A 13,618-nucleotide genomic window follows, 5' to 3' on the forward strand; every position below is an offset into this window, starting at 1 on the left:
GATCTTCACTACACTACAACCACGATCTTCACTACACTACAACCACGATCTTCACTATACTTCAACCACGATCTTCACTAAACTACAACTACGATCTTCACTAAACTACAACCACGATCTTCACTAAACTACAATGTAAATCTTCACTACACTACAACCACGATCTTCACTACACTACAACCATGATCTTCACGATACTACAACCACGATTTTCAGTAAACTACAACCACAATCTTCACTAAACTACAACCTCGATCTTCACTAAACTTCAACCACGATCTTTGCTACACTACAACCATGATCTTCACTACATAACAACCATGGTCTTCACTAAACTACAATCTTAACTAAACTACAACTACGATCTTCACTAAACCACGATCTTCACTAAACTACAACCACGATCTTCACTACACTACAACCATGATCGTCACTAAACTACGATATTCACTAAACTACAACCTCGATCTTCATTAAACTACAACCATGATCTTTGCTACACTACAACCATGATCTTCACTACATAACAACCACGATCTTCACTACACTACAACCACGATCTTCACTGAACTACAACCACGGTCTTCACTAGACTACAAGCACGATTTTCACTAAACTACAACCACGATCTTCACTAAACTACAACCACAATCTTCACTAAAGTACGATCTTCACTAAACTACAACCTCGATGTTCACTACACTACAATCTTCACTGCACTACAACCATGATCTTCACTACACTACAACCATGATCTTCACTACACTACAACCACGATCTTCACTAAACTACCATCTTCACTAAACTACAAATACCATCTTCACTACACTACAACCACAATCTTCACTAAACTACAACCATGATCTTCACTAAACTACAACCTCGATCTTCACTACACTACAACCACGATCTTCACTAAACTACAACCATGATCTTCACTAAACTACAACCACAATCTTCAATAAACTACAACCATGATCTTCACTACACTACAACCATGATCTTCACTAAACTATAACTACGATCTTCACTAAACTACGATACACACTAAACTACAACCTCGATCTTCACTACACTACAACCACGATCTTCACTACACTACAACCATGATCTTCACTATACTACAACCACGATTTTCACTAAACTACAACCATGATCTTCACTAAACTACAATCTCGATCTTCACTACACTACAACCATGAGCTTCACTAAACTATAACTACGATATTCACTAAACTACGATCTTCACTAAACTACAACCTCGATCTTCACTACACTATGATTTTCACTATACTACAACCTCGATCTTCACTACACTACAACCACAATCTTAACTAAACTATAACTACAATCTTCACTACACTACAACCACGATCTTCACTACACTACAACCACGATCTTCACTACACTACAACCACAATCTTAACTAAACTATAACTACAATCTTCACTACAGTACAACCACGATCTTCACTACACTACAACCACGATCTTCACTACACTACAACCACAATCTTAACAAAACTATAACTACAATCTTCACTACACTACAACCACGATCTTCACTACACTACAACCACGATCTTCACTACACTAACTAAACTACTTATTTCTCTTATACTCAAGAAGTTTTTTAGTAAGTAAACTTCTTAGCAGTTATGAGCTAACAGAGTGTAATGGGGTAAAATTTTACTTTGTTTTAAATTATAGCGCTGTTGTCAGAAGAAAACTTTGTATCTTCATTTTTGTTGTTTTTCAGTTTTTGACATAATTTGTAAATGCCTATTGTCCTTTACATTTCATGAAGAATGGACCAAAATAAATCACCCAAAATGACTTGGGAAAAAATCTGGTTCCATTGACTTACATTAAAAGTAAAGTATATTTTTTCCCTCTCCTGTAAGGTTAACATTTTGGCGATGAAGAGTAGTATTCTTCTGACAACAGCAACATTTAAGCAAACTACATCCAGGAGTGACAACAAGGGAGCTGTTGTATGAGAGTAGGAAAGTATGAGCTCATCTTGGCCTCTTTTCCACTGTGGAGCCAAATGGTTCTCAAGGCCATAATGTGCCATTCTGTGTGGACTTGTTAAATCATTTTAACCATCTGCTGAGCTGCTAAATCAGAACCAGGAGATACTAAAGAAAACTACACAAAAGAGCAGCTAACTGCTAACAGCTTCATACCTACACACACACACCACCCACCACAAAACACATTTGATTCCGTCTGTCACCCCAATACCAGTCTCTCAGCGCATTCTCAAATTATTTATCCCCTAAATGGGTGTTATTTGAGCATCCGCTACTGAAACTGAGCCTTATTGTAAAGTCTATGAACTATGCAGTTAATTCTACTCATAGAAGACCAGGCTTGTATCTCAAAATACTCAGAACTCAAGGCCAAATTATAGTTTCAAACACATTTGAAATGAGTTTGTAAATGTGTAATTAATGCACAAAATACATCACTTTTTGGCTTGTTTTGGCTACTGCACTCAACAGCGAGTGGGGCTTCAAACATTCTCTAATATAGGGGCTGTCCCCACTCATGGCATAATCAGCAAGCTGACTGGCTCTTTTACCTGAAAGGCGAGACTTTCTCCGCAAACAGACGCCATGTTGAGCATTACGAGCTTTCCCATTCATATTTCAACCATTGACTTCTGTCCTCCTTTATAATGTTTCTGGTACAGCTTAAAAAAAACCATAGAACAATTCTTTTTTATCTTTCTGTCACTTCAATACCAGACATTCAAATTTGTGATCTCTTACGTGAGTCTTTATCCTCTAAACAGGCGTTTTTGAGCATCAGTTCAGTGGAACAGATCCTGTGTTGCTGTGGGTGGTGTTGAACACTCGTGTTAGCTTAGCCTAGCAGGCTACAGCAAAAAACACTACAAAACAGGTTTGATTTCATTGTTTTGTCACTCCAACTTATTTAGCTAACTGTATTGAAAAAACACTCTGAGTCCTGTTTTTAGGTTTTGCATGTGAAACTATGCTGGTGTGGAAATGACATTGGAACGAATACCCTCCATGCTCAGAGCCATTCGGCCCTGAAGTGTAAAAGAGGCCTAAGAGAGCTCTTGTTTGAGAGTTCAGCATCATAAGAGCTCATCTTGTTTACCTTTTTCAATTTTTGTTTAAAAAACCGAGAATTGGGTTGGACCTCCCTTTGCTCTCAGGACAGCCTGAATTCTTTGTGGCATGGATTCAACCAGTTGCTGGAAATGTTCCTTGGAAATCTGGTCCATATTGACAGGATTGCAGCACATAATTGTTGTAGTTTGTTAGAAATCATGCTGTGAATCTCCTGTTCAACCACATTCTCTAAAGGTGCCATTATGATTGCAGTGAATTTATATCTGGTGACAGTGAAGGCCACTGAAGTACACTGAACTCATTCACAAGTTCACAGAAAGGGTTTGAGATTCGTGCTTTATAACATGGCAAATTATCGTGCTGGAAGTAAACATCAGAAGATGGGTAAACTGTGGCCATAAAGGGTATGAACGTGGTCAACATGATTTCATGATATTTGCACCACATTCTGACCATCTGCATGGTGTATCAGAACTCCAGACTTCTTAGATCATGCAACTTTTTTCCAGTCTTCAATTGTCAAGGTTTGGCTATTCTGTGACCCCTGTTGCTGCAGATTTCTGTTCTTGGTTGTCAGGTGTAAAAACCTCTGTTGTGATCTTCTGTTGTAGCCATCCTCCTCAAAATTCAACTTGTTGTGCTTTTCTGATCACCACTGTAAAGAATCAGAGTTAGCCTTCCTGTCAGCTCAGTCTGACCATTCTCCTCTGATTGTGAGAGTCAACACCTAAACAGCCACTGATCACTGGACATTATTTTGTATTTTTGCACCATTCTGGGTGAAAATCTCAGAAGATCAGCACTTTCTAAATATGTAAAACACCCTGTCTGGCACCCACAACCACACCTTACTTTTGAGAATACTGTGCACTTCATTTACTTTTCAGTAAAAATGACTATAAAAAACAAGTTATTCATTTTTAGCATTAGGAAAAAGCAAAAAACACATATTTAACAAAATTATTCTCAATAAGCGATAACAACTAAATATAATTCTTATTTTTTCAGTATTTACTGTTTCCACCCTTTTCCACACCTCCAAAGTTCAGCCTTAACCCTGTTTCACAACAGACGCAATGCAGTTCAGGTGGTATCTACAATCTGGAACCGCTCCACACCGCTTGTTATTTCACAATGGCTGTGACATAAATGCATTGTGAGGGGAACACGGTTTCTGTTTGCATTGCATATTCATGTAATGCAAATGTCTGTATTGTCTCTTTATTGTTTAAAAAAACAATAAATTTAACAATAAATTTAAATATGTATACGATATAAAGAGATCTGCAATAAAAACCTGATTTGCTGCTGTGACGGGCTTTCTCACCATGTGATGTACAGCTACTGTTTCTGCCAAGAAAACTGCTAGCAGGCCACGCATCAAAAATAGACCCAAGGTGTCTTTTTGCACTTGACATGGAAAAATATGCTCTGGGCTTTACACCAGATGTGGCACTGCTGTGGTGCCACACCTGGTGTGAAATGGGCTTTAGAAGTTAAATTACATTTTTTGCTTCTCACAATGCAGTAATCCCATACACATTTAGCGTTGTTGAGGTCTGGACTCTGGGGTGGTCAATCCTCTGTTCTGAGGAACACTAGCAGCATCGTTGTTAGATTTGCACATTTTCTAACAGTGGAAGGATGAATACAAACACCTATGTTTTTTTCTAAGTGAAGGAAGAGTGAAGCTTGATTTTCTCCTCTTGCTCAAAGATGAAACCTGTTTATCTGATGGGCACAATTGTTAGGATTCCCATTTTCTCTCTATATTTTAATTACCTTTTTTTTTTTACTCTAGATTTGCAAACTCATGACTTTCAGCTATTTTCCTTTGACTTTCCCATTTATGCAAGTGGATTATCCTGTATCTCATTTTCTCAGAATTCTCTCCTGATAAATTGAACCTGTACTTAATTTCTGGAAATTAAATTAATGATGGATGACTTTTGCATAGTAACATCTATGAGCTGAAATGGTCTTTGTTTTTTTTTTTCTTTTCAATTTTTAGCTCCTTAAAATTAGAACTGGTATCCATCCTTACCGGGTGCCCAGTCGTCTCGTTCTCAAGCCCATGAAAACAGAGCGGATAAGCTTGCCGAAGGAAGCAGCATTAACGGGCTCCAGCTTCTGCTCCTGGCAGTGCAGCAGGTAGTGGCAGTAGAGGGTGGAGCGTGGCAGGCTCACGCCCTCCGCCGTCTCATAATTATCCAACAACCACTGCACCTGAGGGCCAGAGGACAGCTGCAGGGATGAGACACACACACAGCCACACACACACTCAGACAGAGAGCCCAGGGATGGCCTGACGTACACACGCAAAAAGAGGACGGCCACACGGATACAAAAAACACACTTTCCCATGTACCGCTCGTGCATACGCATGCAGAGAAGTGCACTTAAGGAGTCGTGTTCAGTCGAGTCATTTCATGAGATCTGTGCCATTTAGCCATGTTCATTTTCATGTAAATAAATGCGAGGGATGTTTCAATAATTCAGCATTTTTTCCACAATATGAGTCCTTTAATACAACTTCTAATATTTGAGAAGGATCTTCAAATGACTGTCTATATAGACGTGAAAATGAAAATCAAACAATGTGTTAATGATGATCGTTAAAGTTACATATTCAAGCTTGTTAGCAAATTTCTGTCTCTAATATACGGCATCAAACGTTGTGGCACTCTTTTCATGAAATGACCCGTTTATGGAAGAGGAAAATGCCAAAATGTAAACCGAGTGATCACATATGAAATTACATGCAGATCATGGATTATATTATTTCTTAGATTAGCTCCTAAAATCATAGAAATACCATTTTCTTGGAATCAACAGTGACACATACAGTGCATGAAACAGTTCTGACATTCAGACACATGCTTAGCAGTGTTGTACTCTTCCGCGTGCCGTCGCATACAATATGGGTATGCAACAGAACATACAACCAATGGGATGCCTGTAGCTTTGACTGGTTCCCCTATCAAGGTATGCAGCCATGTAGGAGGGCTATTAGAGTGAATGTGAGTATCAAAAGATGACTCTCCTCTCTCATGCAAATTTATGATATGAAACATGATGGAGTCATGATTGAATTTTGCATTTGCATTCAATGAACATGACAGCACAGTGAAAGAAAGAAAAACCTGTTCTAGTGCTGTCAAAGTAGTAATGTTTTTCCTAGAAGAACATAAATGTATGCAAACAGGGAAATCTGAATTTATGAATATTTAATGTATTCCGGTGCTGTTGTCTCTGTGGAAATTTTCATAGCTACTCCGATAACTCTATTCATTGCGCCTAATGGCATGGGTTCAATAGAGGAGACAAATGCTGTTTATATGCTTTGAGCCACATTATGAGTGACCTTTGTGACTCACTCTGCTCTTTAACTGTGCTCTCTGATGTGTGATAGGGAATGATGACATCATCATCGTCCTTATGTACTGCAAACAACAATATCTTAGCAAGTCAAAACATCTAAAATCTAGTCAACACATCTAATACTTGTCTTTACACTTATGATGTAAGAATATTATTAGACTATTCAATGTATTTCTATACACTCTGTAAGAGGAATTCCAGTGATGTTTTTCACAATTTCTGCATAAGTTTTGCAGTCATTCAGTGTGGTTGATGTAAAGTTATTCATTGTGGAGAAGCTAACCGAATACAGTAATGGTGATTGCAACTGGGGTTGCATTGTCTACAACACAAATATGATGATTTTATTTACTATCCAAAACCACCAGTGAACCTACACGTGTCTTCTAAACTTTTATATGTAATGTTCATACTGGTAAAGTAATGCTACATTTGTTTTGCTTTACTGTTCTCCTATTTTGTTTTTCTGTATGAACCTCCCAACCATGAATGCGTTTAAAATTATTTAGAACAAAAGCTTATCCCAAAGATATTGTAAAACAAGGTCATACATCGTGTAACACTTGTAACCATTTCCCGTAATAACTTTCTGTGAGGGAGCTTTTACAGGCATTAACCTCCTCAGACATCGGGCTCTAATCGCCACCACTGTGAACAATTCTGACTATGATTGTGGTACATTTCTGTAGAATAGAGTATTTCACATCAAATCACTCAGAATGACTTTATTTAAAATGATTTTCTTAACCATTTAATTATGCGGAAATTCAGAAAAATAATTAATTAAAGGAAAAGTGTTTAGAAATAGACTGAATAATTCGACAATATTCTTACAGCAGACTTGATTTCAGATGATTTCACTTCCCAAGGTATAATTTTTTTGCGGCATATTGGGAAGGGTGAAGGTGACGAGTGACAAGTGTGGCCGAACGATCAGTCTGGTCTTTGCCTTTGTGCTTTTTTCGGTCATACCTTTTTGTCTGCCGACGGCACGCTATTCTCCTCTCCCTCGCTAATACTCACGGTGGCTGGGGACGCGCGGGCTGTGTGAGAATAACTCTGCCCATTTCCGCTGCTGCTGCTGCTGGTGCCCCCACTGCCCAGCATGTAGCCTCCCTGTATCACGTAACTACCACCACTGCCGTTAGCCCCACCCCCTCCTTCTCCAGAGCCACTGGATGCCGCCCCTGAGGCTGCGATCACAGCTGTGGCTCCACCCGCTGTGCCGGCCGTGGGGTTGGCCACAATCTGGCCCGTCCCAGCAACAAACATTGAGACGCCAGTGGAGCCTGTGGTCACTGCAACGGTCAGAGGGGTGCCAGGGGAGGCAGCCTGGGAGCCAGAGGCAGAGGTGGTCTCATAGTACTGACCGCCGCTGGTCTGGGTGTACAAGGGAGTGTCCGTGTAGGGAAAACTGCTGGAGCGACTGAGAAGGGAAGGAAAAATAGAGTTATAAAATTTACTGCTCTGAATAACACGATGGCTGTTCATTTTAGTGCTCTGTCAATTTATACACGAGAACAAGACACACGTAATTAGTACTACTGTATGCAGAAGCATTAGGAGTGCAAATAATGTGCATTGCTAACTGTTTTGAAACTTCTGCTTCTAACAAGAGTTTCAGAAGAATCATAGCGTTTGAGAGTGTTTTGCTTGTTTCTACCATCACCTCAAGCTTAAGTTATGTTCAAGCTTAAACTGTTTTCGTCACCCTCCTCCACCCGTTAGGTTCTAATGTATTCATACAATTTCAGATTGCTTTGATGTGAATTGCTTCATTTCACAGAAACGTACCAAGTCCAAGACTAGGGGTGATAATAACCTGAGTTCTGAAGTATTTAATGCCTCTAAAAGCTATCTGACAAAAAGTTATTGCATGGAATGGTTACAAATGCTGCCTAATGCCAAACATGAGTTTCAGAAGAATCATAGCATTTGAGAGTGTTTCACTCATTTCTACCATCACCTCAAGCTTAAGTTATGTTCAAGCTTAAACTGACTGTTTTTTGTCCCACTCCCACACCTGACTTGTCCCTATGGTGGTACCCTCAAGAGTATGTCTTCAGTACCTTTAGTTAGGGAGTCAAATTACTCCATATTGCATTGAAATTTTATTTTTTAAGTTGTATTGACTCCACAAACCCTGTCTTGTTTATGAAAAAGCAGATATATGTACTGTTCCCCTGAGAAAAACTTCATAACTTGAAAACTAAAGTTACACAGCTGGACCTTCAAACCATTGTTATATCTTTGAGGGTACATTCAAATTGTTAGCACCTTGATGAAAGAAACTGCACCTCAACATTTGCTTGAGTGTAGTTTCACAGCACACCCTGAAACACCTCTTCTCACTTATTTCACACTTTCATTTTTTTGTCTTTTTTTCCATTTGTTTTGTTTTTTAACACCGAAACAAGCAGAAAAACACAAGAAGTACAAAATTGAACATATCGATACACTGTGCAAATTAAATATAATTCACCATGTAATTAGGTGATTTACTTAGTATTTACATATTTATAACTGTGTAATGACTTCAAACTTCTAAAGGTTAACAGCCATTGCTGTGGTGACATGGAGCCATGTGACTGACTTATCAGTGCTATGGACTTACATGGTACTGGTAGTGTAGTTAGTGTCTCCCTCCACGTACTGCACCTGGTTAGTGTACACATGCTGTACTGGCACCTGCTGAAGCTGCTGCAGACAGACGTGCACATGTGAGAGAACATAAACACACTCAGATACACACAATGAGAATATGCTCACTTCCTTCCTTCCTCTTTTTCAAGTCTTTCTGAGAAAATCTTGCCACATAACCAGACCATTTTCATTTCTTGAACTTCGTAAGAAACAACAGGTCTGGTCGTTATTTAAAGTGATAATTCAACCAAAGTCTTCTTTACACAGTTCCCCCCTTACTCTTAATCAGGCTTCAAGGTGGCTGCTAGTACTGTTTTTATCAATGTGATGTGATTTGGTCAATTTGTACAGAAACCACATAAGCAAATGTATTTGAGGTCATTAAAGCAGAATTATCTACATTTTTGCATAATTAAATTGTTAGGTTTTAATGTCTTTCAGGGTGATTAACATGAGGTCTGAAGCATTTAATGTCTCTAAAAGCTATCTGATAAAAAGTTATTACATGGAATGTTTACAAATGCTGCCTGATGCCTCAGACATGTCTTATTATAGTTTTCAGATAAGGTTTTGTTGTTGTAATCGGGGTGTTCTAAGGCAAGTGAAGTTCAAAACTAATGAAGCAAACTTCTTCTTCAAACTTGGCTGATCAACTACATGGCTGAGGAGAAGACTGTGTAAACTTGACTTTTGGTTGAATCATTGCTTTAAGCCTGCTTCTTTTAAAGCCACCTACTCCATGGCTGGAAGCAGCCTCAAAGAGGAAGGGCTGGGCAACCGCCACTGTGGGGACAGCAGAGTAGAGTGGCTGCTCTGACTCCCAGCCTAAAGTCATAACAGGGATAGAGAAGGTGCCAGGAGTAAAGGCCTTAGGCAGTGAAAGTGGGATGTAGGGAGAAACTCCTGGATAGTCCAGCATGTAACATGAGTGGTAGGGGCCATCTGCATACGACTCTACAGATCTATCTGCTATTGCTGCTGCTCTGTACTCCGACCACTGCTGTAGCTCTGTCTCTCTCTGCCTTTTCCTCTCCCTCTCTGCTTTCTTCTCTCGCTGTCTGTAAGAAGGACTCTAGAAGTAAGCAGTGGAGGGTGACACAGTGGAGGTTGACACAGTTTTCTACCACAATTTTCTACCACATTTTCCCTTACCTCAAGTCTATGCTAATGTGGCTAAGAAGCGATGGATGCTTATAACTGATTAGCACTGTCCAATCCACATGCCTAAATCACATACTCATCTCAAAACACGTTTTCAGGTAATCACAAAAAAACTTGGTTAGATGGTTTCTGATATACTTTATAAAGATGGAGCAAAGTTTATGACATAAACACAGTTTATGAAACAATAGCACCCATCTTGAATGCTGAAATTTAGTAGAGATTCTCAAACAACTTATCTGAGGTTTGAGGCAAGTGTATGAGGATTTACAGTAAACGTCCACTTGCATTTTTTAAGGCCAGATCTCTGCTCATCACCCGAGGCAGTTCTATGTTTTTGTCATGAAAAATGAAGAATAAGAACCCTCCTGAACATATCTGGGAAATTAAGCTACAAAAATAGTTTTCATTTCATTGTTTTTGTGATGTCATGAAAACCAATACATTTACATGCATCCACCAATTCAGCCAACAGCACTGCAGCCCCACCCTACACTGTAATGATAAGAAATGTTTCAGCTTAAACTGCTTTTTGAATGAGACGCAATACAGGACAGGCACTCAGAACAGGTTGTATTTGCACCTCATTTCCATATTTGAAACGTATGGACTGCAGGTTGAATGAATGGCACATTTGAAGTATTTTAATAGTATTTACATACTGTACCGAAAAACACAGCTTTCTGTGACCCTTTACTGTGCATCAATCACCCACATAAGCCAGCAAGATACCTCTCTTAGCTAATAATCTATGAGCTCCACACGATTTAAACTGCTTTCCCATTTAAACGATGTAAAGTGCATCCAGCAGTATGTATTCCCTACAAGTTGTCACTGCCAACAGTTATGTATAAAAACAAACATTTTAATTATTACAATTCCTATGTATTCAAAAGGAGAACGACTGGCTAAACACAATGCAGAGGACAGACTCATTTGCGTGAAGTAGAAATCTGCTGAACATTTTAACTGCATGGAAAGGCTAATTTCCCTCATCACAACTGGGCAGAGGTCTTTTGAAATGTATATGATGCGGCGTTAAGCTGCAAGTAAACGTGCCGTTCACCATTCAGTTTGCACAGTGCTAAACGGTGGGGTTGCAAGCTTCATTAAAATCTGAACTTTTGCTCAACTATTCTCTTCACCATAACGATAATGTATGTGTGACTGAATGTGCTAACCTGATGCGTAAGGATGCATACAGTTATGAAACCTTGCTTTATTGTGTAGCCATACTTGAGAAATGTAAATAGAAAAATGAGGGTTGTGTCTGTGTATGCAGTCACCTCCTGAGTCAAGTGTACAGGCTGAAGGCTGGTGACACTCAGTTGGGTGCCCTGTTCAGTCTTGGTTGTCTGAGATGTGGCTTGAACCACTGACCTCTGTGGACAAAAACACCAAGAAACTTATCACATACAGAGAACAACAGGATGATCGTCATTCAGATCTGAACTGTATACCTAATGGTTTTACATGCAAAAAAATAAATGTGATTGAAGAATGCAAACATTGTTTTTTTTTGTCTGTTCCCTTTTCTCAGTAACAGCTTCTTCACAGTAACACATCATTTCACTCCTTGAGCTGTCAAGATGGGACAGAAACAGCTGTGGATTTTTCCAGTCTGAAGCAAGAGCTTCAGAAGCTTGATTTTCTCCTCTCTCTCAAAGATGAAAGCAAGTACTGTTTAGTACTCTTTATCTGGTGGTGACAGTCTGGTGGTCTTGTATGGTTGTGAGAAGTTCCATTTTCTCTATATATTTTAATAATTTATTTGATTTAGTTTTGGAAACTTCTGTTTTTTTCACTTCTCTATTGAATTTCCTCTTCCTTATGCAAGTGGCATTTCTTATTGCTATTCACCTCAGAAATATCCCCCATTTCAGATGCACAACTGAAAATGAAGTTGTAAGGCAGCTAAGGTGTGTTTAGGTAGTTGCTTGTGTGAGTATTAGTCTCGCTTTGATGGGAATCATAATGTTCCTTTCGGGAAGAGTTAAAGTGACAGTAGGGTGCACGAAAGCAGAGAGTGAACAAATTAAATGTAGACGGATTTGATGTTATACTTATGTTTCCTGCTTTTTTCTGACACTGAAAAAATGACTTGTAACTTGTATGTAATGGCAATTTAGAGTGCAATTAAATAAACGAAAGGGTGGCCTCTTGACTTTTTTCACAGTTCTGTATGTGTGTGCACCTCTACCTGCTGGGCTGACTGCACCTGCTGCACCACTTGAGTGGGAACTCCAGTCTGCACCACTGTAGGAGGAGGACTGGAGTCTGAAACTGAGTCATTGGAGTGGAGGGAGCCCTCTGAAAAAAGTGAAGTTGAAGGTGCAGAAAAGCTCACATGAGGTTCACGGTACATGCACAGTAGTACAAAATACCAATCTTTATATTTTAATAACCACACCCATCCCTAGTAAACATCTGCAAAGTATATATTTAAAGGATGTCTCTCCTCTATGTATTCTACCTATAGCTGCAAACTTACACGTGAAGCCCTCACCTGTAACTGTGACCACAATGTACTGTGGCGTGTTCTGGGCATTGGTGGACTGTGTGGGTGAACTCTGAATCTCAGCTGTGACATACTGGGTCTGTGTGGGTGGAGCTTGAGTGGGCGGGGCTTGGGCAACTACTTGTGTTTTCTGGGCTGTTGTAGGAGGGGGCGTTGTCTGGCCTGTGGGCGCCGACACTGAGCCGGATGCTACGGTGGTCTGCAGCTCTGCCAGGAATTGCTGAGGGGCTGCAGAGGCGGCAGCAGCGGCAGCCTGCCCCGATGCTACGGTTACGGTGCCCCCTTGAGCCTGGGAGGCCTGTTGCAGCTCCCCCACATAGGCTGGAGTTGCCATTGAGATAGCCTGGTTTAAAGTCTGCAAAAAAGAAAGAACATGAACCTCAAAACATCAGGTCATTCGAAAGGGAAGAAATGAGTCCAATGAGGTTTTATTTACATGCTCGTAACTTTGTTATTACTATTTTAGAAAACTGTTCTATCACAAAGGCTTCACTCAGGTCTTCTCCTACCAGCCTTTAAAGGCAAAGCTCAAAGAACAGGGAAGACTCAGCAAAGCATTTGGTGTCCTGTTACAAGTAATGTGATAGCTGTTTGCAAAGCAGTTGCTCTGGGCACGTACTACTGGCAAAAACTCAAAGCAGACAGACTAGGAAACAAAAGGACTGAGGGTCCAGCAAATGTTAGTTCCTGGTAGTTCCTTATTGTGCCAACTATTTTTAGGTCCCTTGTCTCCACGGACACTGTTTATATTACACAGCAAGCCCTTTGGCTGCACCACCTCTCTTTATGAACAGCACAGATTAATCTGT

At 39.9% G+C, this 13,618-nt stretch overlaps 1 protein-coding gene across 5 annotated transcripts in view; it reads right to left on the bottom strand.

The window, feature by feature from the left end:
• The window catches only part of rfx1a (regulatory factor X, 1a (influences HLA class II expression)), a 38,961-nt gene that overhangs the window by 24,250 nt on the left and 1,093 nt on the right, over positions 1-13,618 (bottom strand). The window contains exons 2-7 of one of the 5 annotated variants that reach the window (XM_017705898.2): positions 12,798-13,164; positions 12,492-12,601; positions 11,578-11,673; positions 9,102-9,187; positions 7,460-7,913; positions 5,151-5,350 (exon numbers count right to left, since the gene is read on the bottom strand). In XM_017705898.2, coding sequence (XP_017561387.1) covers positions 5,151-5,350; positions 7,460-7,913; positions 9,102-9,187; positions 11,578-11,673; positions 12,492-12,601; positions 12,798-13,143 — 1,292 coding nt within the window. In that variant the 5' untranslated portion in view covers positions 13,144-13,164. The remainder of the gene's footprint in view (positions 1-5,150; positions 5,351-7,459; positions 7,914-9,101; positions 9,188-11,577; positions 11,674-12,491; positions 12,602-12,797; positions 13,165-13,618) is intronic. The other 4 variants (XM_017705899.2, XM_017705900.2, XM_037544717.1 and 1 more) reach the window with 4 other exon arrangements.

The sequence above is a fragment of the Pygocentrus nattereri genome, chromosome 14 (genome assembly GCF_015220715.1).
Source record: "Pygocentrus nattereri isolate fPygNat1 chromosome 14, fPygNat1.pri, whole genome shotgun sequence".
Taxonomy (NCBI): domain Eukaryota; kingdom Metazoa; phylum Chordata; class Actinopteri; order Characiformes; family Serrasalmidae; genus Pygocentrus; species Pygocentrus nattereri.